The sequence below is a fragment of the Lynx rufus genome, unplaced genomic scaffold, assembly GCF_022079265.1.
Source record: "Lynx rufus isolate CCGP_SWC_20201006 ecotype Redwood Valley unplaced genomic scaffold, mLynRuf1.p SCAF_25, whole genome shotgun sequence".
Classification (NCBI taxonomy): Eukaryota; Metazoa; Chordata; class Mammalia; order Carnivora; family Felidae; genus Lynx; species Lynx rufus.
Window position 1 is genome coordinate 4,922,650 of NW_025814840.1, and position 27,446 is coordinate 4,950,095.

At 44.9% G+C, this 27,446-nt stretch overlaps 1 protein-coding gene across 1 annotated transcript; it reads right to left on the reverse strand.

The window, feature by feature from the left end:
* Window positions 1-24,040: 24,040 nt before the first annotated feature.
* DKK1 (dickkopf WNT signaling pathway inhibitor 1) lies at window positions 24,041-27,078 on the reverse strand. The gene is made up of 4 exons (XM_047088696.1): window positions 26,605-27,078; window positions 26,230-26,392; window positions 24,979-25,122; window positions 24,041-24,858 (listed from the first exon to the last, which is right to left on the reverse strand). The coding sequence occupies exons 1-4, from the start codon at window positions 26,848-26,850 to the stop codon at window positions 24,605-24,607; spliced, it is 807 nt and encodes a 268-aa protein (XP_046944652.1). The 5' UTR covers window positions 26,851-27,078; the 3' UTR covers window positions 24,041-24,604.
* Window positions 27,079-27,446: the final 368 nt, after the last annotated feature.

The following is a 27,446-nucleotide window of genomic DNA, read 5'->3' on the forward strand; positions in this document are numbered from 1 at the left end:
GACGTGACTTAAGATTGCATTTTTCTTAGAGATCGGGATTTGGGAAGAAAAAAATTGCACTTCATTTATTTTTTCCTGAGCCCTTCAATCTCCTTTAAACGGAATATGGTCAATTCCTAGTTGTGGAATAACCACAAGACAATTGGAAGTTAAATTGTCGAGCAGCCCGCATCTAATTGAAGTCTCTGTTTTAACTATTTTATTTTTAGCATCTGAAGCAGTCTGCAGCTCTTCTAGGCTATAATCATGTTTATTTAAGAGTAGTGCAGTCCTCGGTGAGAAAATAAAAACCTACCAGCACGGCTGTACTGAACAGAAGGAACCACGGGCATGGGCTGCTTGTGTAGTAACCTTTTCAAGTTACGACTTCCTTCTGTTTACCCTACAGATAATCCAGCTGGAGTTCTGGGACTCCACGTCTGAATGGGATTCCTTTGGATAGTGTCAGGAGCGTGGGCATCTATCTTAAGAAGTTATCGAAGCTTGTTACTTGCGGGAACTTAGTGCCCATGACATTCTGCAGGTGCTAAGTTTTAGTTTGCAAGCCATTCTAGGGAAATTTAGACATTCCATGTCTAAAAGTCTGTTTCCCCAAATATACAAGTAGAACCAATACGAATGAAGATTCTCTGCCCTAGTACTTTCCAGAGAGTAATGACCATAAGCTGGGAGAAGCGTCCATCTTTTCAGAAGGAAGATCTCCGGATAACACCATCATCATCATGGAATATTAACAAATATTCCTTCCTTGTCTGCTGTGTTCCGGCCCCTGACTTCTACCCCTCCTGTGGATTTTCTTTTTTAATCGTCAGAACAACGCTATGTGTTGGGTCATGTTACAACTATTGTTTTAATTAATAAATAAACTGGGTTTTAAAAGTGGCTAACATATGCTAGTTATTCACTGCCAGAGAGATGTTTTGAATGTAGCAGTCAATAATAATTGTAATTTTACACTCTAAGCCACTTCTCAAATTATTTAAAAAAAATTTTTAATGTTTATTTATTTCTGAGACAGAGCGAGACAGAGCATGAGGGGGGAGCGGCAGAGAGAGAGGGAGACAGAGAATCAGAAGCAGGCTCCAGGCTCTGAGCTGTCAGCACAGAGCTCGACGTGGGGCTCGAACCCACGAACCCTGAGATCTTGACCTGAGCCAAAGCCGGACGCTTAACTGACTGAGCCACCCAGGTGCCCACACACTTTTTCTTTTTTTTTTTTCTTTTTTTTTTTTTAACGTTTATTTATTTTTGGGACAGAGAGAGACAGAGCATGAACGGGGGAGGGGCAGAGAGAGAGGGAGACACAGAATCGGAAACAGGCTCCAGGCTCTGAGCCATCAGCCCAGAGCCCGACGCGGGGCTCGAACTCACGGACCGCGAGATCGTGACCTGAGCCGAAGTCGGCAGCTTGACCGACTGAGCCACCCAGGCGCCCCGACCACACACTTTTTCTTATACACAAATGTTGTTTTAAGTTTTTCTGCTATCAACTTTCTCTCATCCCTGTGAGCTTTCACACTTTCTCTATCACTAACGTCCTACAACACAGTGAAGCTATGATAAGCCTGGCTTCCCCGGCATCAGCGATGTTTAGGGTGCTTAGAAAACAAACGCAGATTTCTGGGCTCTACCCCATGCCTACCGCATCAGAATCTCTGGGAATGGTCTCTGAGAATCCAAAGTCCCCACATGCTCCCCGAGTTATTCTTCTGCATGCTAAAGTTTGAGAACTACTGGCTTTTTTTTTTTTTTTAGATTTTTTAAAAGTTTGTTTGTTTGTTTGTTTATTTATTTATTTATTTATTTATTTTTGAGAGATACAGAGACAGCATGAGCAGGGGAGGGGTAGAGAGAGAGGGGTTGTTTCCACCTTTGGTCTCATAGGAATAATGCCATTACAATCATGTGTGTATAAGCTGCCTTATTTCTTACAATCACATTACATATTGTGGCCAGACTGAGACTTTTAGGTAGGTTCCCTTCCTATTACTAAAAACAAAATAACAGGGGCACTTTGGGTGGCTTAGTTGGTTGAGTTTCTAACTGTTGATTTTGACTCAGGCCATGATCTCACGGTTCGTGGGTTCGAGCCCCAGGTCGGGCTCTGTGCTGATGGCTCGGAGCCTGGAGCCTGCTTTGGATTCTGCTGTCTCCCTCTCTCTCTGCCCCTCCCCCCACTTGCATTCTGTCTCTCTCTCTCTCAAAAATAAAATAAAAACATAAAAAAATTTTAAAGAGAGAGAGATGACAGAGACATGATAACCAAGTGAAATACATAATTTTTTTTTTTTATCAGACCTAGGATTAAAAGTAAAAGCGATAAAGGGCATTTGGTGGGGGGGAGGGCAGCTAAGAAAATCTGACTACAGACTGCACATCAGGTCATATTTTTTACCTAGGTTAAATGTATTGGCTTTGCTATTCTGGAGTTTATGTCAGAAGGAGCATGTTCTCATTCTGGGGAAATACCTGCTGAGGTATTTAGGGGCCAAAATGCCACAGTATCTTGCAATTTACCTTGAAATACTTCCACTACATATACAATAGGACGGAGAGAAATCAAATGGTAGAATGTTTACAGTTATGAATCTAGGTTAAAGATATTCGTGGTGGTATTCTCTCAACCTTTCCAAAATAAAAAAGTTGGGAGGAAACTACAGAGACTCAAGGCGAATATTTTCAAATAGGGGAAATTTGTATGTATTTGTTGACTTGGAACATTAGCAACATATATGTTAGTAATATATATATGTATATATATTTATCTACATATATAAGCAATATATATGTATATATTAGCAATATATATGTATATATATTTATATACAATATATATATGTATATATATTTATAAGAGCTATAAGAAAAGTGATCAATGCCTTTTTTTAGATTAACATTTTAAAAATCACATATTACATCCAGAGAACATTTATTGAGTCCTTACTATGTTCTTACTTCCTATGCAGGGTTATCACAGGTGAGCTAAACTCTGTAACATTCTTGTGTGGTAGGTACTATTATTCCTGATGTAAGGATGAGGGAAATGACAGGGAACTTGTGTAACTTGCTTAAGGTCTGGAACTCGTCTGTGTTAGAGCTGGATCCCGATTCCCGTCCAGAGCCTGAAACGGCCCCCATCAAATACTTGATCCAATGAGAAAAGCCTGGAGTCTCAACCTCTAGCTGCTTCTGTCGGCCACTGACTAGTTATCTGATCTTGGGGAAGTTACCCAAATGAACACAACAATCATTAATACGCGCATTGGCAGCTTAGTATGAAAGAGCTAATTCCCCTGAAAACCCCTAGTACGGCACCTAGCGTTAAGGCCTGATAAACATTAGCCACTAGCAAGGACCATGCTCGCTGCTCTCATGTTCTCTATCTCATCTCCACATACTCCACACAAGTCTTGCAAGGGGGGTTTCTCCCCTCCTACTGAAAGGAGGCGACAGGAACCACACTTAGAGCCAAGAGTCGAACCCGGGTCTGTAATAACGAAGGGTGTGTCCTTTCTGCTACACCACATAGGATTCTCCAAGCACCTTAGCACTGTAGCGTGTTTCTCGAAGTTCTGATTTTTATTCTCCTTTAGTGAAACGGAGTAGACCCAAAAGAGTGCATTACGGTTACACTCCGTATCTCCTTTCCTTTATTACAGAACAAAAGGTTATCCATAAACCCTCTCTTTGGTTTTAGATCAAGAGAATGATCTCTCACAACAATCTAGGAGTTAGCAGCAGATTTTATAAAGTGTAAATTATCGTGGTAATTAACAATTTTTAGGAGAGCTTGTTCTGGCTTAGCCTTTAAATCCAAGAGTACGCAGCACCCATTAAAATGCTTTTAACTCAGAAGCATTGGAAGGCAATTTGGCAGCATTTATTTTATAAACTTAATAGTGAAGGCCAAATAACAATCAAGATTAGAGTCTATAATTAGAAGTTCAAGGTTATCGCTAAACATACTTACATCATTGAGATTCACACCTACGGCAACAGAATCAATAAATGTTCTGGCGATCCTCCTTTAGCTGTGAGGCAGTAAATGCATGAAGTTGCCTCTAGGCGCTGGCTTCAGTTTCTGTGCACCTTGTGGCCTCTCCCACGAGACCTCTTCACGGAGCAGCATGAGTGTTTCATTGTGGGTTTCTTCAAACAAGCTGGAGATATTATAAACTCTTTTTTGTTTTTGTTTTTTTTCTCCAGTAGTGTTCACAGCAACATTGTATCACCTGTTTTTTGCATTCTATCTCCTGACCCCGGACCTGTTGTTTCCTCCTGTGGGAAGAGCCCAGGCAGGCTTAAAGATACAATAGATACAAGTATCAGCACATTTGTATAACAATATCAGTGTCAGTTATTAAAAAAACCAATCATAGCAATGAAAGCCTCCTTATGAGTCTATATAATGCCTTGAAGTTGGTGACTTGATACTTCATCCAATACGATCAGGTGGCATATGTTTTCTATCTAATACATTCAGGGCCTTTATCACCTTGTACCGGGTCAGGGCAAAATCCATATTAAAGTTAAGGGCTATTAATGGACGCCTGGGTGGCTCAGTGGGTTGAGCCCCTGACTCTTGATCTCGGCTCAGGTCGTGATCCCAGGGTTGTAACCTCACACCCCGCGTCCGATTCTCGCTGAGTGTGGAGCCTGCTTAAGATTCTCTTTCTTCTCTCTCTCTCTCCCTCTGCCCCTCCTCTGCTCCCACTCACGCCATCTCTCTCTAAAATTAAAAAAAATAATAATAACAAAACAATAAAGTCTAAGGGCTAAGAAATGATGAGGACCGTGAGATTATGACAGCAGTGACAATAAATCACTGATCAGAAGCTAACACTGTTTCAAAATCTTGTCCCCCCCTTCCAATTTCCTGAGTTTAATTTCTAGGATAATTAATCAAGTGAAAAAATCTGTAATTATAGGACTCACAATTGGCAATGGTTAATACAAAACTATGAGGCAAGAAATGGCACAGAAATGCAAATTAATGTCAGAAGTTACTAAGACGTTAATAAAAGAAAATCACAATAATCAATTGCAACGAAAGGCTCAAATTAGACAGTGTTTACCTGGAAACTGTCCATTTACCACGAATTACAAGACGTGTTCTGCTCGATTTGTTCCGAGTGTGCTTTCCTTACCACTTCTGCGCCCCCACCCCCTGGCTTTTATTTGGTTTTCTTTAGTTTTGAATGATGGTTGTTGGTCCCTCCCCATTCTCTCCCTCTGGCTCCTGTCCCTCACTGACATGCCTCCTGGGCAGATGTCCCCAGCCCTCCCTTCCCTGTCACAGGCTTGGAATCAGGTCTCAGTGCCCCTTCTTACATTCCCAGGACCTCTCTCCAGAGATGTGAATTCTGCTAGCAATTAGCATGCCACACAATTTTTTCTTTTTCTTTTCTTTCTTTCTTTTTTTTAAGATTGTCTGTGAGATTAGAATGTTTCTATTTATTTTGGGAACACAGAGTTGATCAGCTCTCACAGCAAGCAAGTTACTAGAACATTTTAAAAAGCAAATTTTTGTGTCTAACTTGTTTGCCACTTGGAGAGATCTTGCAAATGTCAGTGGATTTAATATCTGTGTCTTCTTTTCCTCATGGAAATTTAAGGATTTATGGCTTCTTTAATGGAACATATTCTCCACTTTTAAAAAAATGAGTAAAAATCCAAAGCATATCTAATCAATTCCTTATGAATTTACTGTTCATAAGAATTTTCCAGAAGAGTTATTGAAAATGCAGATTTCATGGTCTCCAAGTTTACATTTTAAGTAAGGATCGGGGTAATTCGGACGCAGGTTGCCCTCTTGGGGGAAAACTCACCTCATTGGTAGGGCTGTGAGGTCAATATGAATATTGTCAGATAATTTGATGCTCTAGTAAGTGGCCATGCCTTGGTTCCCAGTAGAAATTTGATATTTCTGCCAAGGAAATTGGGCTTAATCAGAAAACTAGTGTGGTGACCATTAGCCATAAAAGAGATTAGAGAGCTCAGTTTGATAACAAAGACAGCAAAGGAATATGAGTGGGTAATAAATATTCCAAATAAAGTTAACTTTATTAATAAACAGTGAGCAAATGAAAACAACATGTGAGCTATTTTTACCCATTTGTTTGTTAAGAATTAGAACGTGGTAGTGTCTACCACTAGGAAAGATTCAAGGAGTTAGTTGAGTCAGCATGCAAACATTGATATAGGGATAGAATATGGTAGAACCTATAGGGAGGCAAGAAGCGATATCTACCAAATGCTGAACAAATTGTTCAGTGTTTGCAAGAATGCAGTATTGTAAGCCTATGTCAATCAAGAAGAAAGTGACTAACAACCTAGCAACATACGTGCTATAGAATAGTACGAAACCTTCATAGAAGAATGTGGCAAACATCCATACATTTCATTTTGAATATGCTCCCAGACACATTTAGTGGACAAAAAAAGAGATCAAAGCCAATTAGGATAGGACTGTCTCATTTATACAAGGACAGAAACACTCAATAGTTCCAGCTGGGCAAGAGAAGGAGTTTAGGAGACGGGAAGGAAATCATGAAAGACGATTTTTTTTTTTAACGTTTATTTATTTTTGAGACAGAGAGACAGAGCATGAACGGGGGAGCGTCAGAGAGAGGGAGACACAGAATCTGAAACAGGCTCCAGGCTCTGAGCTGTGAGCACAGAGCCCGACGCGGGGCTCGAACTCACGGACCGCAAGATCATGACCTGAGCCGAAGTCGGCTGCTTAACCGACTGAGCCACCCAGGCACCCCGAAAGACGATTTTTAATCTATTTGTGTTTCATTTTTTTTTTTTACAGCAAAGTCATATTCCCATCTCTCCTCTGAATTAAAAAGAAAAGGAGATGAAAAAAATAAGCAACAGATTCCAAAAGTAAGCAGATTTTAAAATACAGCAAAGCCTCACTAAGTTTAGGAACTGGGGGAGGGGTCTGCTTATGGGACATTTTTAACAACTGTGTTTTCCTCTTGATTTTTCTTTTTTCTTTTTTTTTAATGTTCATTTATTTTTGAAGGAGAGAAAGAGTGTGAGCGGGGGAGGGCAGGGAGAGAGGGGGTACACAGAATCCAAAGCAGGCTCCAGGCTCTGAGCTGTCAGCACAGAGCCCGACACGGGGCTCGAACTCACAGACCTCGAGATCATGACCTGAGCTGAAGTCAGACGCCCAACCGACTGAGCCACCCATGTGCCCCTCCTCTTGATTTTTCAACAGTAGTCTCCTATAAACTAAGATGTAAGTATTAATAAATAGAATGAAGCGTATCAATAAAAAGCTTAATCCATGGAAAAGCCAGTTCTACACAAAAATGTATCATCAGAAAGAGAAATTTTGCCTACAGCAACAATTGGTGAAATGTCTGTGGTAGATATGCGGAACGTAACAAAGCCTGAAACTCTGAAGACACTACGTTTCGTGGGAATATTATCGCTGCCTGTTAAATTTTCTTTCATTCATTTCAGTTTTTATTGCGAAATGGTGTTTATCCAATAACTACCCTAAAAACATAGCTCAGCCCAGAACTCTCATTGCCTTAAAACCATTTCAAAACAGGGATTTTAGTCTGAATTGTTCTTGCTTTAAGAAATCCCGCAAACTAGAGGCTCCTGGCTGCTGGGTCAAGGCAGCGTGGGACTCTTGATCTCGGGGTTGTAGGTTTGAGCCCCACGTTGGGTATAGAGAATACTCAAAATCTTAAAAAGAAAGAAAAGACAGAAAGAAAGATCCCACAAACCGTAAATGCCATAAGAAATATCTATCTAGATCATTCAGAATTACAGTGCGAATCAGTAAAACCTGAATTAATATAGTTACACGACACTATGCACCATACTTTATTTTTTTTTAAGTTTATTTATTTATTTTGAAAGAGAGAGAGAGAGAGAGAGAGAGAGCAAGCTGGGGGCAGAAAGAGAGGGAGACAGAATCTGAAGCAGGCTCCAGGGGCTACAGGGCTGGAACTCACAGAACATGAGATCATGACCTGAGCCGAAGTCAGATGCTTAACCAACTGTGCCACCCGGGCGCCCCAACATTTCAGTTTTGAGAATCGGTTTTCACCAGCAGCTGCCACCTACCGTTCTGGCATCTTCCGTGCTCTACGGTAAATACAGATCCCGCCATATTTCCATTGCGTACGCCCCAAGGCCGGTCTGCAAAAAAAGTAAATGCAATACATTGATAGAACACATTCCCCTGGCTGACTAGGTTGGCAATTCCCTCCTACCGTGTGCTCTCACTGAAAAGCGGAATCAACCAATATTCATGCATGCTAGGTCAGCGATGGGAAGGGTCAGCATCGGAAAAAGGAACCAGTATCAAATTCCTAGAACAGTCGTGAACTTTGCAGCATATCGCAATCACCTGGGGAGATGTAAAAACTCCCAATGCCCGGGATTCACCCCATACCAATTACATCAGAATCTCCGTGTGTGGGACCTGCACGTCGGTCATTTTTTAGAGCCACCCAGGGGATCCGACTGGCAACTAAGAGAACCAGACTCCAAAGAACATTAAAGGCTTTCGAATCAGAACAGCCAGAGGAGGTACCAGAGACATCACTTTGGATTAACAGGGCAGTTGGTGTTTTGTTTAATGGGGGGGGGGGAACCACCCAAGATTTAGTGTACTAAATGAAGAACCACACTCTTAAGATTTTGACACCTGTGTCTTTCCCTGGGAATGAAATAATTAGAAGTTAGAACACCTGTGTGTGTTTTCCTCGCCTCAAATGAGATCAAGGTTCAATTATTTAGGGACTAGAGTCCAAAGAATCTGAAGGCACTAGAGAGCAGTCTAAGCAGGTTTGTTGGTTTTCTTTGGTACTTGCACAACTTTCTACACGCTCTCTGTGCCTTCTACAGCAGGTGTGTCCCCGGCAGCCTCGGAGCAAGGTTTTCACGGTCAAGGAATAGATGTCCTTGCTGCTGCTCCTTCCTCTTCTTTTAAGAAATAGACTTAGAAAGGCTTAGGGCCACAGGAGAGGTTTAAATTCACGCCACTAGAACAGATTCCAGCCATTTTTATTCAGACCGCAAGCTTTTCGAAAGTTCGATGGCTTTTAAGTGTCCCTTCAGCTGGGTTTGGTGTTTTGTTCGGTTTCTGTTTGTTTTATTGCGGAGTTGTTGCAGAGGGGAGTAAGGGACTGGGGATCAGCCTAGGAAGGTAAGCTCACCTGAATCGCATGGAGGGAGCTGCTTTTGGTCAAGACGGGGTCACCCCTGCCTTTCCTAGAAGTGGAGGGGGCCGCCTCGCTTCAGAGGCCCGGAGAATGGCCAACACAACCATATGTCCTCACTTTCCACTCTAATAGGCAACCACCTGACCTGGCTTAAGGAGTCTCCAAGATGCATTTAAACGGTGTGGAGATAGAATCCGGGAGTGGAAAGACCTGTGGCTTGGGAAGGAAGAGGGTTGGCCACGCTTGGCGTGGCTTTTCCAGTCCCTCTTCCTCCCCCTCCCCTGGCCTTCCGTGTTCTGACCTGGAATCCGGAGACCAGCCTCGGGCCCCCTAGATGTACAACCTCCTCACTGCAGGGACATGGGTAAGTCTCCTGCCATCCTCGGGCTGTCCTCCCCATCTGTCACCTTGGGTCTGGCCACATGAACTCGGCTCCTTTAACCGCCTGGCTGGGGTTTGGTGTGGAGGAGTGGAACATGGCCAGGGTGCTTGGTGCTTCCTGGTAGGAGCTTGTTTCCTTCTGTGGCTGGGTTTTCTAAACCAGCTACTTGCAACAATTCAGGCTGGGGGTGGCGAAGAGCGTTAGACAGCGAACAGGTCTAGGTCCCAGCTTCCTACTTCTGCATCCGACTGACCCTGAGTGAAAGTGTCCACTCGTTTCTCCTTTTCTCCGTCTCCCCCCCCCCCCCCCCCGGGCTTGGTATCCTGGCACTGGGACAATGTGTTCGCGTAGAGATCTCACTACCAATTTTCCGGAGTCACTATAAAAAATTGGGCGTCGGGAATACTTCGTGTGGGTTAAGGGCCCTTTGTTGGGGGTTGAGACCTCTCTCCTCAAGTGGGACGCAGAGGAGTTTGGACTCCTTGTTTTAAAATCCTGCTGAAAATGAGGTCGAGTTTTGAAGCTTGTCTGTTTTTAAAAAAGTCTTTAATCTACATTTGGTGTCCTCGCTGTTAGGGGTCAAACATAGACTATAGTTACTTTGGTTTGGTTTAAGAAACTGTGAGAACACATACTTATTCTCGTTATCTGTGTTCAGATCTCTTATGAGGTTAATCCAGATTAATCTAGCTGAAAAAAGCAGCCTGTCATCATCCAAGAAACATTTTAATAGAATCAATCAGTGGCCACCATAATTACAATTATGAAGCCTCGAGTTAAGCTGATGAAAGTCTTCTTTCTTTCCCACCTGGTCCTTTCCCATTTTCTTTTTTTAATTGAGGTGTAATTGACATGCCAGGAGTTTCAGGTGTCCAACATAATGATTCTATATTTGTATATATTCCAAGATGATCAAACACCGGTCTGGTTAACATCCATCACCGTAGATGGTTGCCACAGACAGTTAAGTTTTTGTCCAAGTGATGAAAATTTCTAAGAACTACTTTCTTAGCAACTTTCAGATACACAGTCAGCATTATTGACTATCGTCACACACACCTTCCCCCCCCCACCCCCCCCCCCCCAATCCGCTCTCTGGATCCATAAGCTCTTTTTTGGTTTGTCTTCTGTTGCCGTGCCTAAGACTCCACACATAAGTGAGGTCCTGTGGTATTGGTCTTACTTCACTTGGCATAACGTCCTCAAGGTTCGTTCAAATTTCCACAAATGGCGAGGTTTCATTCTTTTTTACGGCTGAATTATATTCCACCATGTGCGTTTTCTTTATCCCCTGAACTACTGATGGACACTTAACTTGCTTCCGTAGCTTGGCCATCATACGTGTGCTACAAACGTGGGGTGCGTATATACTTGGGGGTTAGTGTGTTCCCTTTTCTTCAGATAAACCCCCTTAAGGGGAATTGCTGGATCATAGGGTAGCTCTATTTTTAATTTCTTTGAGAAATCTCTGTAGTGTTTTCCACAGTGGCCGCACCTGTTTGCATTCCCACCAACTGTGCACGAGGGTTCCCTTTTCTCTGGGTTCTCATCAACCCTTGTTATTTCTTGTCTGTTGATAATGGCCATTCTGACAGGTATGAGATGGTATCTCATTATGGTTTTGAATTGCATTTCCCTGATAATTGATTGTTGCCACCTTTTCTGTCCTCCTCTCTTGTGATCCTTTGTATTTCTGTGGTATCAGTTGTGACCTCGCCTCTTTCATTTCTGATCTTGTTCGAGTTGTCTTTGGGGAGATGAAAGGTTTGTCGATTTTGTTTACCTTTTAAAAAACCAGCTCTTCGTGTCACTGATTTTTCTTTTTTTTTTGTTTTTTTCCTATTAAGTCTCTATGGTCTCTAGCCCACTAAGTGGTGAATTACATTCTATGCTCTGGGAAGAAAATGTTGTGAAGTTTGCACAGAAATACTAATCATGATAATAGTGTGTGCGTTTCCTCTCAGACCATCAATTTCTCGATTACAAAATCCTTTAACTGGTACTTCACTAGAGCCTCCTAGGACTGTTCTCTTCAGTTGATGAATCACATCATGTTAAACTCCTTTTAAACCCTGACTTTCAACTAATGGTCATAATTCATCCTGCTGAATTCAGCTATGCATTTGGGGGGTTAGAGATGGGAGGGATTAAAAATATCCGTATATTCTTTTTTTCGACTTTGCCATTCAGTGGTAAACTTACTACCCAAACTTCTATTGGAATTAGTCTCAGTCTTGGGTCTTGACACATAGGTCATGAAAGATTACCAACTTAAGAAATGCCCTAAGCATTCCCCAAGCTGCAATCCTTTGCAGGCAAGCCCAGGAAAGTTAAGGTCTAAATTAGAGTTACAGAGTCAATATGGCCTTCCATATTCCATCTCAAGACTGAGGTGGAAACATCAACACTGCTACTTTGCCTGAAGTAGACAGAAATGAATGGTTTCCAGACTTGTTCCCATTGGAATTTGACAGGTGATTCTAAAGCTGATACCACACCCTAGACTGAGCCATCATAATCCCTTGGGATGGGTCACAGGTGTTTGTAGTGTTTGAAGCTCCCCAGGGGATCCCACTGTGAAAGCAAAATTTGGAACCACTGATTAATGGCATCCACAGAACTTTAGTTAGTTGGGGTATTCCCTGGATTTCAATCCAGGTGCTGAAAATCTCATTCCATATCCCTTCAGGAAAGGGATATTCTCTAATAATGACAGTAGCTGTTTTATGGTCAACCTATGAAACATGTAAGACTAGAGTTCTCTGTGGCTATTTTGTCTCAATGAATGTGAATTACAACTTAGAGTAAAATTTCTTTTTACAAAAGTTTGGAAAAGTCCAGCCATCCATCAAGGTCTTAAAACCATCTAATCATGATATAGAAGAAATAGTAAAATGCATAGATTATTCTACAACAGAGGACACGAAGACATATTTTTAATGCTTTGTGATTATTCCTTTTTTGATTTAAAATTGTATTTATGTAACTAAATCAACAATAACCTATGTAAATCAGGAAGTAATTTTTGTCTGAATTTTAATTGAGTTAATTTTATTACCTAATTCTTTGTAATTAGGTAATTAAATCTTTTTTTAATGCACTTAAATAGTCCTGTGTGGGGGGGGGGGAGTAATGTAGTTACTGAACATTGTGGTATACTTAGGTATATTGTGAATAATATAAAGGCATATCCATTCAAGGGAAAACAGCAGGGGAGTTTACTGATGGGTGTAGCAAGTCCTTAACGAGCACATCTTACACAGCAAGCCCAGGATGGAGTTCTGTGGCTAGAAAGAGGAAGAAGACTTTTGTACTCCTGAAGCTTACAGTTGAATGGGAAAGACCGCCATTTAATAAAGACCAAGATAGCTCATTAGCATTGGAATGAGAGCTATGAAAAAGAACTTGGGAGAGTACGTGAGCCGTCTAATTCCTAATAAGTGACAGGTCTGGGAAGGCCTCCCTTTAGAAGCTGGGATGGAGACAAAATCATCATCAGGAGAATGGGGAGGTCTCCTGTGAAATGCTGGAGTTCGTCTGAGTTGAAAATTCAGTAAAACGAGTTTTCACCAAGAAGTATCTGCAAAAGTATAAAGTTTACTCGCACTCCTGGGGAAAAAAAAAATAAGTTACCATTTTTGTCACCATTGACATCAAGTGGGCTTTGGGGCCACAGGCACCCTGATCTCCACCCTTCTCTGCCACCTTGCAGCTGTAAGAGCTTAAGGACCCTCTTTCGCCTCTCAGCATCTCCTTGTCTCCCTGTTTTGTGGATACAGTGAACATTTCCATGTACTGCTGGGGTCATTGACAGAATCACCTGCAATTACCTATTCACTCAATGCTCAAGTATTGGTGTAGGAATATTCAACCAGTGGTTGGTTTCTTTCCACGTACCCTCTATCTAGCTCTTCTGGGAATGAAGCATTTTGATTAAGGGGATATAGAGCAGCAGGTTCCAAAATTAGAATCCATTCCAGTATCAGTGGAAGACCTTTAAGAGAGCCAGATGGGTAGGCCAGTCCTAAGAGATTTTGACTGAGGACCTCTTGAAAGTTGAAAGTTCCCTCAGGTGTTAGGTGAGCTGAGTTGAGGACGGCTTACCTAAGAAAGCTCTAAAATTCTCATCCCTTTTGAAATGTACTCAGGAGTATCTGTAGGACTAAAACTGAACACCTTGACCTCTCGAACATAAATTGACACGGAAAAGCCTTCTTGATGGCAGAAGACACGACACCATTGTAACGTGACGACAGCATCCTGAATGAACAAGAGGTCTGAAATTCTCTTCACACAAGGATGCACTGAAAACCCCTCCACACTGGAGTCTATGCAAAGATGTGGCAGGATGACCACTTAGTAGGCTAGTACTTACTTTGTGCCCGGCACTATCCTAAGATCTAAAACCATGTGCGGATTCAACCTTGACTCCAAGTTCTACCTCAGAGTTGTGAGTCTATCATCCATTTTGTGCTCTAAGGAAAACCGTCCCTTAAATCCCGAGTTTCAGTATCTTATGTGGGTCTGAGCTATTTCTAGCTCTTAGGATGAATCCATGATTATAATTACACTAGATAGTTTTCTTCAAGAAGCTGAAACAAGTCCGGCCTCAATTGTAAATAAATAGTAAACGGTAACCATTTGTATAGTTATCACTACACAGGGTTTAAGGTTTTGAAGGCTGGGCTTAAAGGCAACTATAATCAGAATGCAAAAACATTGGAAACCCGGTACACATTGTGTGTAGGTGACTTGGCAACTGGCCTTAAATGTGAGGATTTTATCCTAGCGTAGTTTAATATATTATGGTGCAGAAAGCATTCTCTTGTAGGAGGGAAATAGCATATGAATCTGACCGTGACTTTAAACTTTAAACTTTTTAATTCCTTAAAACTCCCTAGCCAAGAAAGAGCTTACACTATTTTTCACTTTAAAAGGGTTTACTTTCAGTTTTATTTATCTAGTATTTACCTCCTTGTGTTCAACACCAGAGCATTACATTTCCAATATATGTTTAATGGAATTTCATGAAAACTGTCTCAATGCAGAAACTGGATACTGCATTTTCCCAAGTCACCAGATAAACCTTTGGCCTATTTTTTTTTAAGTTATTTTAAGAGACCAAGAATGAGTGGGCATGGGGCAGAGAGAGACACAGGGAGAGAGAGAGAATCCCAAGCAGGCTCTGCACGGTCAGCCTAGAGCCCCGTGCCGGGCTCGAACTCACGAACCGTGAGCCAAAATCGGGAGTCGGATGCTTACCCGGCTGAGCCACCCAGGTGCCCCTGGCCTATTCTTAATGTAACTGTGAAACGACTTGAGAGAGCTACAGAGGTTTCAGATGGTCGAAAAACCAGCCCTATTAGTGGTGGCAAAGAGCCTGGACGTTGGAGCAGATTTCCTGGTTTCAGATCCTGGCTCTGTCGCTTAGGCATGCCACGACCTCCGATGAACACCTTGAGCTTTCTTTGCCTCTGTTTCCTCAACTGTAACGCGGAAGTAATAAACAACCCTACCTCGGGGAGAGGTGGGACTGGAGTGAAGAAGCCTATGTGGCTTCACCTGAAAGAGTCCCTGGTACCTGAAAGGTGTTCCGAGCAATTGCTGCTGTCCTGGTCCCTTCTTGCCAGTTGTATTGCTTATGTGGGAACAGGTGTCCCTTGTGACGGCCCCAGGTATGGAAAGTAAAACCTTCTTGAATCCCTGCAGCTAGTCCAACACAGCGGTGCACGCTCTGACGTTTTCATACAAATGCTAACCGTGTGGGTTGACTCGCACCCCACAGCTCTGTGCCCATAGTGTTTACCCGACCAAGGGTAGGGGAAAAGGGAGGATCTGGGAAGAGAACAAAGGCAAGGAAGGAGGAAGATAAAGCTTGAGGTGTGCGTTAGTTAAAGTAAAACAAAACCCCCTAAATCCCCGGGGCTTATCACAATTAAAGTTTATTTCTGGCTCCGAGAAGAGGCGGGAGGGGGGCAGGGGGAATCTGATGTTACCACTTAGAAACCCGGCTGGAAGAGGCTCAACCTGCAAGGCTGTCCTCGTCGTCCCGGAGAAGCTAGTGCGGAGGGGGTGTGTGTGTGTGGTTTGAATATGAAAACTTATTTTTAAGTCCAAGTGTGCAACAACGAAAACCTACAGAGTACAGATTTTCCCATCGCAATCTGTTGCTTTACCCGAGGTTTTGAAAACACCTTCCCTCAGTCATTATAAAATGGTTAAAATGCAAGAGAAGTTAAATCTGCAAGGAAGCCCAGTAGACCAGACGCTGTCGTCAGGGCTTGTGTGTTGGTGGTTCTGCTTTCATCCGCCCCACGCCATCCCCCTCCACTCAAGCCACCTTGCCCAGAGTAACCTCCACTGCCTCCACCTCCACGGCCATAGCCACCCAAGCCACCCAAGCCACCAAGGTGCCATGTCCTCCACTGTAAATGTTACCCATTCCCTTTGTTCCAACAGACCCGCGACCTCCCCGATGACCCGCTCCAACTCGGCCATAGCCTCCCACTCCAGAACCTCCCATTCCAGAGCCGCCTCCAGGAGGAGAATTCAAGAAGAGTTCAAGGTACCGATGTGCGTGTGGTTCTTTTCTTCGGACGTGGCAGCTACAGCATCTCCGTGTGTCACAAGTTCCACGTCTGCGTCTCCTATGGCTCTGCCGCCAGCTCCAATATCCACATGCACTCGCATTGGATTTAGGGGAGAGAAGAAACGGGCAGTGTCCTCGTCAGTTGCACAAAAACCAGTTATGTGGCTGCACCTGACTGCAAGGGAGGCTGGCAACGTTCTTAGGGAGGGAAACCTGGTTTGGGGAATAGCTAACCGTTTCACCCTTGAGGTTGAAATGGACAGGGTGGGAGACTACAGCTGCAAAATATTAGAGAAGCAGAATTGAATTTATTATTTTTTTTATTTTGAGAGAAAGGAGAGAGAATGCCACGTAGGCTCTAGGTTCAGCATGGAGCCCTACTTGGGGCTCGATCCAGGACCCGTGAGATCAAAACTGAGCTGAAATCAACAGGGGGACGCTTAATCAACTCCGCCACCCAGGTGCCCCTAGAATTAAAAAAAGAAAAACAGTGCGAGCTTTATGGAAAGAGTAAGGGAAAGAGAAGGGAAGGAAGAAACCAGGAAAGTAGGAATAGGGTTCCTTGAAGGGAGAGAGGTGGTGTGAACAAGGAGAAAGTTGTCAAATGAAGTGTTCATCTAAGAAAATTATTGGCCAGTTTCTGAATTTTGCTGGAAAGGGAGCTCCGTCTTAGAAATGGGGAAGTTCTCACTTTCTGTCCTCAAACATTTTCTGCAATAGCCACTTGAGTGTTTGAACCTAGCAGCGCTTGGAGCTGCTTGATGAGGAAGATAATCGAGACTGGCGATAAAACTCCGAAATGTGCCGAGCTTCCTGAATAAAGAATGTCCATCCTCTTCCTTGTCTCTAGCTTCCCCTTTAAATTAGCTATAAAACTCAGTCCCCCTGCCCCTAAGACCGGAAGCCACCCTGTCTGAGTGTCTGCTCACAAGGAGGGGGAGCTTTTTCTCAGGAACAAAGCTGTCTCCGTACCATGTCCTGCTATGGGTTTACGTATGTGCATGACTTTTGTACCCTATCAAAGATCTCCCAGTACAGAATAAAGGGGTGGGGGGAGTTGATCAATTATAATGGGCAGTGATGATTTCTTTTGCCTACTCCCTATTCTTCCTTCTGGATACTTTAAAGTATTTTTTTTTTTAAGTACATTAGTAATCTTACTGAAATTTTCACAAGTATTCCTATTTTTCCTTTTATTTCTTCACTCAACAAACAATTGTTGTGGGGCCTCCCTGTACCAGATTGCGTTCTCCTGGTCCGTGTTGCTTGAATGGAAAACAGTTTGGTCAGCAGAGGAAGGATGTTTGGCTTTTCTATAGTTTTTGGGAAATGAAGGAATAACTGCGCTGCTCGTAATTTCGCTCCTCAGAACGAGCTATGTCAAGGTGCCTGCTTTCACGTGTAGAGAAGTTCACAAGGAAATGTCAGCTTCAGTCCTACCTTGCCTGATTGCTCCAGGAAAACGGAAAATAATGAAAAGAGACTCAATAGTTCGTATAATGGCACCTTCCAGATATGGTCCTCTAGACTTAACTATTTGGTGTTATTACAGATAACTCCGATCCTACTGCGTATGTTCTATAATCTGCTTTTTGCTTTTTTCAAATGTGCTAACATGGGTACATAAGGATTATTTCTCTGGATCACTTTAATGATTGCAGAATATTTTAAGGACCTGTTACAAACTACGTAAACCATTCTCTTACAGGACCTCTAGTTCATTTTTAAGTTTTGCCAATCTAATGTCACCGCAGACAGACTCCTGTAGGCATCCGTGATTCTGAGAGTCAATTTCTAGAAGTTGCTGGATCAGAGTTCTCATGGTTTTGAAACCCCTGCCAGATTTCCTTTCAGGAAGGTAGCTCTAACTGTGGTTCCTCCTAGCAGTGCGTGTGAGAGTGTCTGGTTTTCTGCACCTATGCTGAGACTAAGTATTTTCTTGCAAATTTATTATTATAGCTGACCCAGTGGTATGGTTGTTCCAGGGGTACAGCAGAGTGACTCGACGATTCTATTGGTTACCCGACGCTCGCCGTAAGTGTGGCCCCCGTACAACATCATTACGATCTCCCTGACTGTATTCCCTGTGCCATACTTTCCATCTCCATGACTCCTTTTTGCCGTAGCTAGAAGTTTGTCCTTCTGAATCTCCACCTATGTCACAATCTCCACCCCCCCTCCTTCCCTCTGGCAACCACCAATTTGTTCTGTATTTAAGAGTCTGGTTTTTGTTGGTTCATGTGTTTTTCTAGCCTCCACGTGTAAGTGAAAGCATGCAGTATTTTGTCTTTCTCTGACTTATTTAGCATAACACTCGAGGTCCATCCGTGTTGTTGCAAATGGCAAGATCTCCTTTTATTATGGCTGAGTAATATTCCTGTGTGTGTGTGTGTGTGTGTGTGTGTGCGCGCGCGTGCGTATACATGTACGTACATGTATACGCTCCTTCTTTATCCATTTCTCTCTTGGACCCTTCAGTTCCTTCCCTATTTGGCTATTGTAAACGATGCTGCATTACACACAGGTGTACATGGGCCTTTTTGAATGAGTTTTCGTTTTCTTGGGGTAAATATCTAGCACCTGAATTACTGGCTTGTATTTCTATGTTGAACTTTTTGAGGAACTTCCATACCTTCTTCCACTGTGGCTGCACCAATGGACGTTCCTGCCAACAGTGTGGGAGGGTTCCTTTTTCTCTGCATTTGCATCAACACTGCCTGACGCAGGCCTTGATCCTACGAACCACGAGAACATGACCTGAGCGGAAATCGAGTGTCGGACGCTCACCCGACTGTGCCACCGAGGCACCCCATTTTTTTTAGACTAACATTCTGACAGGTGTGAGGTGCTTTTATTTGTGTTTCCCTAATGATGAGTGATATTATCTCTTCACCTGTCTGTTGGCCACTTAGGCCCTCTTGGGGGAAATATTTATTCAGGCTTCTATCCATTTTTAACTGGATTATTTGGGGTTTTTTGGTGTTGAGTCGTAAAAATTCTTCATACGTTTCGGATATTAACCCCTTGCTGGGTATATCCTCTGCTAATATCTTCTCCCATTCGGTAGATTTCCTTTTTGCTTTGTTGGTTTCCTTTGTTGTGTGAAAACCTTTTATTTGGTGTAGTCAAGACTAAGTATCATTGCCTGCTTTTAATTTAAACTTCAGAGTGTCACAGATTATGAAATACTTCAATAATAGAACTCCTCATAAAAGTCATTTCTGCTCATGAGGATAAAGTTAGTATGAAATATTGTGAAATGCATTGGGGAGAAATCATGCCTTGCCATGTTTCATGCCTTCAGCTGACTTTACTTTTTACTGCAGAATTTATTTAATAGTTTCTAACGGCAGGGGTTGGTTGCTCCTGGCCTTCCAATGCAAGTTTACACTTACTACTATTTACAGACCGTGTCACGTTATTTTAGTTTATCTTACTTTTGGTCCCATTATTTTAATTATACCTTGGGCAAAAACCTAGGATTTGTGAAAGCTGTTCATTAATTACATCAGTCAAAAACAGAATCCTAGGAAACATAATTTTTCAAACTCCCAACTCCACCTAATATGACCACTCTTAACGGAAATGAAGTAATGTTGTCCTTACTTTATAACTTTTGGCAAAACAAAACAGACCTGTCTTTCGAGGACAAACTAGTAGTCTTTTGAGACCAATTGTGTCTCAAACAGATCGTCTGCAACTTCCATGACTACCCAACATGGTAGCTGTTGCTGAAAATGGAGTTTTTATTGTTTTGGTTTTTTTTCTTAGATCACAAACATCAGAATGGTCTTCCTCCCAGATAACAACACTCTAACCAGAGTGAATTAGTGCCCCTTTACAGTGGGTATTTTTATTTTCATAGCTTTATAATTTGGCTCACATCGCTTCCTCTGTCCTCAGTATCTTTCTTCTTCTCTTTGTGAATTCCTTCTCATCCTTCAGAATTAGTATGTGGTGAACATGACCTGTGGTACCTGTTCCTACACTCCTTCTTGTAGAATTATCAAAGTTCTTGTCAGTGGTGGACTGGATATGGTTGGCAGGGTTAGATTTTTAGGATCAGGGTGGGCAAGCTAGCCAACTGGACCAGAGGTGGACCGCTAATCAAAGCTGAGCCAGTCAGAACCATAGGGGAGGAATCAGGGTCTAAGTCTGAGAGACAAAGCAGTTTGCTAAGCTGACCTGAGCTGAAAAACCACTTATAATGAGGACAGAGTGCATGCCAGGATGAGGGGCCACAGGCCTGTGCAAATTACAGTAGAGCAGAAATCGTTAGCAAGTGAACGAAGCCAGTCTGCAGAATGGCTTCTATGCTGATTTGTTTATTTTTTGTTTTTGTTTTTGGGAGAGGTATCACTCCAACCCGCGCCTCCTGTTACTTTTTCTGGTTTCAATGGTTTCTCTTCCTTGAAATAAAAAGACCTTGAAGATGGTTCCTATATCACTGTCCTGAAAGCATTTTATGAGGACCTACAGGCTAACTTTTTCATCTGTATGAATATATATCAGGTATTACTGTATATACTCTCTATAGTAGTGTCCTATAATATATAGGTTTTATCATCTAATAATGAAGACCTAAAATGGAGTACTTTGAGCTAGATATAATGCTAAGTATTGATAATGCATGCATTATCCTCCTACCTATACTCTAAGTTGGAGTTGTCTCCACATTATCCATGAGGTGATACATCTTTGTCCAGCACCATGCAGTTAGGAACAAGGAAGTCGTCATTCCATCCAGCTCTGTCTGACTCCAGATACTGTTTCTTTTTTTAATGTTTATTGACTTTTGAGAGGGAGAAAGAGACTGGGGTAGGGACAGAGAGACAGAGGAAGAGAGCGAAACCTTCTCTCTGTGCTCAGCATGGAGCCCAACTCACGAACTGGGAAATCACGGCCTGTGCCCAAGTTGGATGCTTAACCCACCGAGCCACCCAGGAGCCCCTCAGATTAGTTCTTTGAAAGTTAGGAAAATGGCAATCCAGAACTCCGTAGGACACATTTTATAAGCCTACTGGTAACACTGTCCATTTCTCATTAAAACCATTTTAAAAAGTTGGTAGCATGATAAAGTTCGACAATGAAGGAAAATGTAATGATTTCACTTGAAATTTTCATAAGTGGCAATGAGTTTTAGTTTGTGCAATTAGAAATACTGAAACTAATAAAACTGGAAATTGTATAATTACGTTACTCATCCCAGGACTTGGTTAGCACGCTTTGATTTGCCATGGGAAAAATCCATACAGTGTTGTGATGTGCTGAATTCTGAATAATCCTATTTGGGCTGCAGATGTGTGGCATTTCCTCTAAACCATACATCCCTATTCTTGCTCTATCAATAGATTTTGGGTTAAACAAAACGTGAAAATTAAGCTCGTAAAGTAAAACAAGAAAAAAAGGGATGAAGAAAAGACTTGCTTGGGATTTTATTTAATAATTACTTTAAAATGAAAGGAATTAGAGCAAGTCTACCTTTCACTGAATGCCAGAGATTACTGTGAAATTGTTGGGATAAGCCTGTATTTCCCTCTTCCTCCTTGGGTACAATTTAGCAAGAGTTTAATCCTCACTCGATCAGTGATAGGCAGGCATCTTGACATGCCCATGCCTCCCCTCAGCTATAGAAAACAAGCTTGATTTCAGATTTCGCTTCAAAAATTTTATCCTACAACTCAGAACTTACCCTACAACTTGCTTTATCCTATGACCGTACCAGCACAAGAACACACACACAAAAAGTGGGCTTGCAGCATATTAGCTACAGCAGAACCACCGGGAAAAGAATGAAAAGGTCTCCATGATGACTAGATAAATTACGGTATAGCCATCCCAACGTATTACACGGTTACTGCGATGGGAACGATGAGCATGTGGAGAGAAGCCTTGAATGATCTTCAAGACGCGTAAAGTAAAAAGAGCAAAACGCAGGGCCATGTGTAGAGGATGCTCCCATTAAAGAGCCCTGTGAACGCATTCCCAGACCCTTGTGTTTTCCATTCGAAGAAATGAGGGGCGCCTGGGCAGCTCAGTCGGTTAAGCCTCTGACTCTTCATCTCGGCTTGGGTCATGGTCGGTGAGGTCCAGCCGGGAGTCGGGCTCTGCACTGACAACGCAGAGTCTGCTTGGGACTCTCTTTCCTCTGGCTGCCTTCCCCTCCCTCAAAAGAAACACGGGAAAAACTTGTTTGGAAGTAAAATCATAAATGGTGGCAATCGCTGTCTAAAATGTTGACTATTCTTTGAATGATCTGCTTCTGACTTTGTGGTGTCTGGGTTCCATGTCCCAGCCGCCATTAGTAGCTAATGAAGGATCTACAGTTTCCTTGATGCTTTTTGCACCTTTACAAATATGCAGAACTTCTTTTTGATGGAAATCCCCTCCCAGCCTCTCCCTCTCAGATAGAAAGAGGGGGCATCCCTGCTGGGTTGGGTTCTCCTGATCTCCCCTCCACCCCCCGCCCCCCATCCCAAATGGGAGCAAGGGGCAGAGGGAACATTGATGAGCTGAGATGGACAGACATCTACCTGGGCTCCTGGAGAGAGGAAGGGGTGTCCTAACAAGGCCCTTTAAATGCTTGCTCCTTTCCCCTCTTGGAACAGACCCTTCTTTGTTTTTGAGGAACGTGTTTCCTGTTGTGGCTCCTCCATTGGAGACCCTGGGCCTCAGAACTGGCCTTCCTGGCACTTGAGCAAACAGCACATATAGACAATGTCTCTCCAGGGTGAGGAGGCTGGAATCTGGAGACAAAAGGGTTGTAACAGACATCCTGCCAGTTGGCTTGTCCCCGAAGAGGGAACCCAACCTCAGGTCTCCTTGGCGGAGCCCCTTGAAATTGAACCACTCCCAGGAATACAAAAGCAACCAGCATCCTAGGAGGTCTGTGTTAGGTAAGAAACTTTTGGCACAATTGATCAATGATTGTCCTTGGGAGTGCCTTCACCCCGGCATTTGGTGGTCTAGGTATAGATGAGAATATTACAGAACAAGTCTAAGCGGGGACAGGCTCCTCTCCCCTCCCCCTGGATCAGAGTGGCCGGTACCAAAGCTGGCAAGGAGAAATGCGAAGCCAGTTTAGATCTCATTTCTGTGACTTTTCTTCTCAACAATCGATCTCTACATCCTCTTAGAGCCGATTTCAGGGGCGTAAAAATGGAAATATTTACCTCACCTAGTAAGACCAGGAAATCAGGGCATAAGAGAGGATTCTCAGTTTTTACTAATTATGACAAGTCCTCCTGGCATGAAGTAGTAGTTAAGATGCTTCAGATTTACTAATTTCGTACAAAATCTGCAAATATGTATCAACTGTATTTACACGCACACCATTCCTGCCAACCATCAAGCACTTTCTTTGGTATTTTGTGGGAGATTTCCTTTTACTCCTCAGTAGTGATGAACTATTTGGAAACTATTTTTTAGTGTTTATATTTGAGAGCGAGAGAAAGCACATGAGTAGGGGAGGGGCAGAGAGAGAAAGACCCAGAATCCTAAGCAGGCTCCAGGCTCTGAGCTGTCAGCACAGAGCCCGATGTGGGACTCGAACTCGCGAACCATGAGACAATGACCTGAGCTGAGATCAAGAGACGCTTAACTGACTGAGCCATCAAGGCGCCTCAGAAACTATTCTTGAAAGTAGTAACGTAAGATTCATTTTCATGACTATAGCCTGATGATTTGAATGTGTCAATGGAGAACATGTTTCTTTAATCTAGAATTGACCATTACTGTAGGACATTTAGACAATCTCTTCCTCTGATCATCTTTCAACATGTTACCTTTCTGTCCCCGTAGTGCACATGCCCACACACACCCTTTTAAAAATCACAATGCCAAAATGTATTTGTACTTGTAACATTTCACGGTATTAAATGTCGAATTTTATTTCAAGCACTATCACAGCCTAGAGAGAAACATAATCTAAGCATTGAGATAGTACATCTCAGAAAATAAGCGAGTATGTCCATGATTAAGTTTAGATGCCTATTGTTGGTCATTCCAAAAGCTTCTTGCCTTCTGGAGTCTAGAATTAAAAGGGAAAGGGTTATACGTTTAGCAAGTAGAAGCTGAAATTATTTATTTCAATTCAATATAGAACATCAGTCAAGATAATCAATGTGTACAAAAATTTACATAACAGGAGAAACAATGGACAATGCAGCACCTTTAGAAAAATAATTAAGTCTTGTCGCATTTACAGGTAAGTGCCACCCTGAGCATTTACAACACAGTAATTTACTGCAATCAACGACAGGCGAGTTCCATAAAGAAACAAAGCTCTTACACTCCAGGTTTTCAGAAGGTATTATTGGAATGCTTGATCATAACCACAGGATTTGTACATCCTTTAGGACTGAGCTGACCAAAGTCACGAAAGGTTTTCATCGCATATATTATCTAAAAGGAGTCCGCTGTGTTTGGACGGCTGGCTCAGTGTCTCTGACAGGTGTGGAGTCTTGAAGAGTTACTGGCTTGATGGTGATCTTTCTGCATCCGGCAAGACAGGCCGTCTCCACAGTAACAGCGCTGGAATATCTCCAGCCCGTGGGAGCCCTTTCTCCTGTGCTTTGTGCACACTTGACCCTCTTTGAGGACAGGTTTACAGATCTTGGACCAGAAGTGTCGGGCACAACACAGCCCCGTGGCACAGTCTGACGATCGGAGACAGACGGAACCTTCTTGTCCTGGAAAGCGGGAGACAGCAGAAAAGGACATGGTCACTACTAAGCCTGCGTCATTTCACGGAGCAAATCCTGAGGACGCCTGGGAGGTGCTGACAGAGAAGGAAGGTGAACTGGCTTTACCTTTGGTATGATACAGTTTCGAGGGCAGCGTAGTTCTTCGGGAATACCCATCCAGGGTGCTGTGATCGTTACCAATGCTTTCGATAATGGTTTCCTCGATTTCTCCTCGGTGGGAAGGACTGTGATCAGAAGGCATACATATCCCTACGGGAGCGGGAGACGACAGTAACACATCACAGCCGGGAGTTAATCACCCACAGCTCCGAGGGCCCGTTCCGCCTGCACCAGCTCGGGATGCCTCGTTGCGGTGACATGACTTGAAACACAAGCCACGCTCCCGCCTTATGCACTCGAAAGCAGCAGCCCCGATACAGCTGCCTGAAATACTTTTCTACCAACTGTGGTGGTGGCAGGGAGATTTCTGCCCATCTTAATATCACCCTTGGGGTAGAAAATAAAATTAGTCACTTACAAACTTGTCCTTAAAAATAACTTCTCTGCCCTGAGGCTGGCCGGACCCATATAGGACCAGGTTACACTAAGGCAACACTAGCTGCCTGGAAGATGACAATCTCACCCACTAGTTATTTCCCTGTATAACTTCTCTATTACAGAGACTCGCTTAGTTCATCCCTGAGTATTACTGGGTCCTGCAGAGGGTTGCCACCCTTAGGTTTATTTCTGGAGACTTCTTTGAGCATTGGAGCCTACCCCTTTCAGACATTAAGTTTCAGTGCATCTGTGCTGGGGGGAGGAGGACTGATTTTTAAGGTAGCAGGAGGTGGAGGCAGGCGTGGGGGGGCAGTGCCCGGGGTGGTTGGGTACCAAGATCCCCCTTAAGGGGGGGGGCAGCCCAGAGAAACGCCTGTCTCCGGCCTGATACCAGTGTTAACGGGGTCCCCAGAGGGAGGCCAGTGTGGCAGAGCCGTGAGAGACCCTGTAAGAAAATGGACAGGGTGCTGAATGCCCAGGCTGGACCCCCAGGGCACGGTGAGCGTGTCCAGGGGGCCCCATCTTCTGTCCCCGGGGACGTCAGGGAGCTCTCTAGACACGTTTTCACGGAAGGGTTCCCTCGGAGGTGAGGAGTCGTGCTAAACGGGCGTGGGGCGCGGGTGAAGACGAGGCGCCCCGAGACCTCCGCTCTCCCCTCCCCCCCCCCCCATCACGTCCTCGCAGCTCGTCAGGGCCACCTCCAGGCAAACCCACTCGCAGGTGGCGGCGCCGTCGCGTTAGCCAAGCCGGGAGCGTTTGCCTCCCTTCCGCAGGCGGCCCGCTTCGAGACGCTGGTCCAGGAGGGACTTGGGGACTCACCGTTTTTGCAGTAGTTTCCCGGGCAGCACATAGCGTGACGCACGCAACGCTTTCTGCGCTTCCTGCAGGCGAGACAGATCTGCGCGCCGGCGCCGGGCCCGCGGGGGGGGCTGGCGCAGTACTCCTCGGTGCCGCACTCCTCGTCCTCAGCGCAGGGGTACGGCTGCGGGGGCGGGGGGGGGGCAGGGGTGAGGCACCTGCGCGTCCGAGGACCCGTGCCTCCGCGCGCGCCTCTCCAAAGCCGCGGTGCGCGCCGCCCCCGGGCGCCCCGAGCCGCGCCCCGCCCCACCTGGGACCCCCACCCCACCCACCCCACCCACCCCACCCCAGCCCCTGCGGGGTCGCAGCGTGCCCGCTCCCCGAGCCCCCGCTCACCTGGTAGTTGTCAACGGTCTGGTACTTGTTCCCGCCCTCGTACGGGATCCCCGGCGCCGCGCTGACCGCCGAGCCCGGGTGCCCGGCAGCGCCGCCCAGCGCCGGGGGCAGGTTCTTGATGGCGTTGGAGTTGACGAGCACCGAGTTCAAGGTGGCGCTCACTCCCAGCTGGAGGTGACCGCAAAGGGCCGCCGCTGCCAGGGCGACCAAGACCCGCGTGGCTCCCGCTGCGCCCAGGGCCGGCATCGCGGAGGGGCTCCGGGCAGGGCAGGCAGGGACGGCGGGAACCGGTGGCACTGTGCAGGGGGTGGGGGTGGGGGCCTGGAAGCCGCGGCGCACGGCTGCGGTCAGCGCCCCGAGAGCCTGCCGCGGTCCCCGAGTCCCCACTGCGGGTGCAGGTCTGCGCCGCCACCGCCGCCGCGGCTGCCTTTATACCGCGGGCTTGAGCATCCCGGCCCCTCGGGGGAGACGACAAAGCAGGGATGGGATTTCAAAGCGCTGGGAGGGGCCGGAGGGTGTGTGTGTACACGGGCGGGGGGGGGGGTGGCTCGGCAGTCCCCACCCCGCCCTCCCCGGCGCGGCCGGTCCCCTGGCTCAGCTCGCTTCGGGGCGCAGACGACTGGAGCGGACGCGGGCGGGGGGAGGGACCCGGGGCCCCCCGCGCCCTCCCCTGGCAGCCGGGGTGGTGCTGTGGGGATCGGAAGCGCTGCAGAGAGCGCCACGGTGGTGCTCCCCCAGACCACTTCGTGCGCCTTAAACACGTTCGGTGTTAAACTCGGCCCCTCCGCTGAGCCGGGGGCTCTACCCGAAGGGCCCCGCGACAGGGCCAGGTAGCCGCCGCC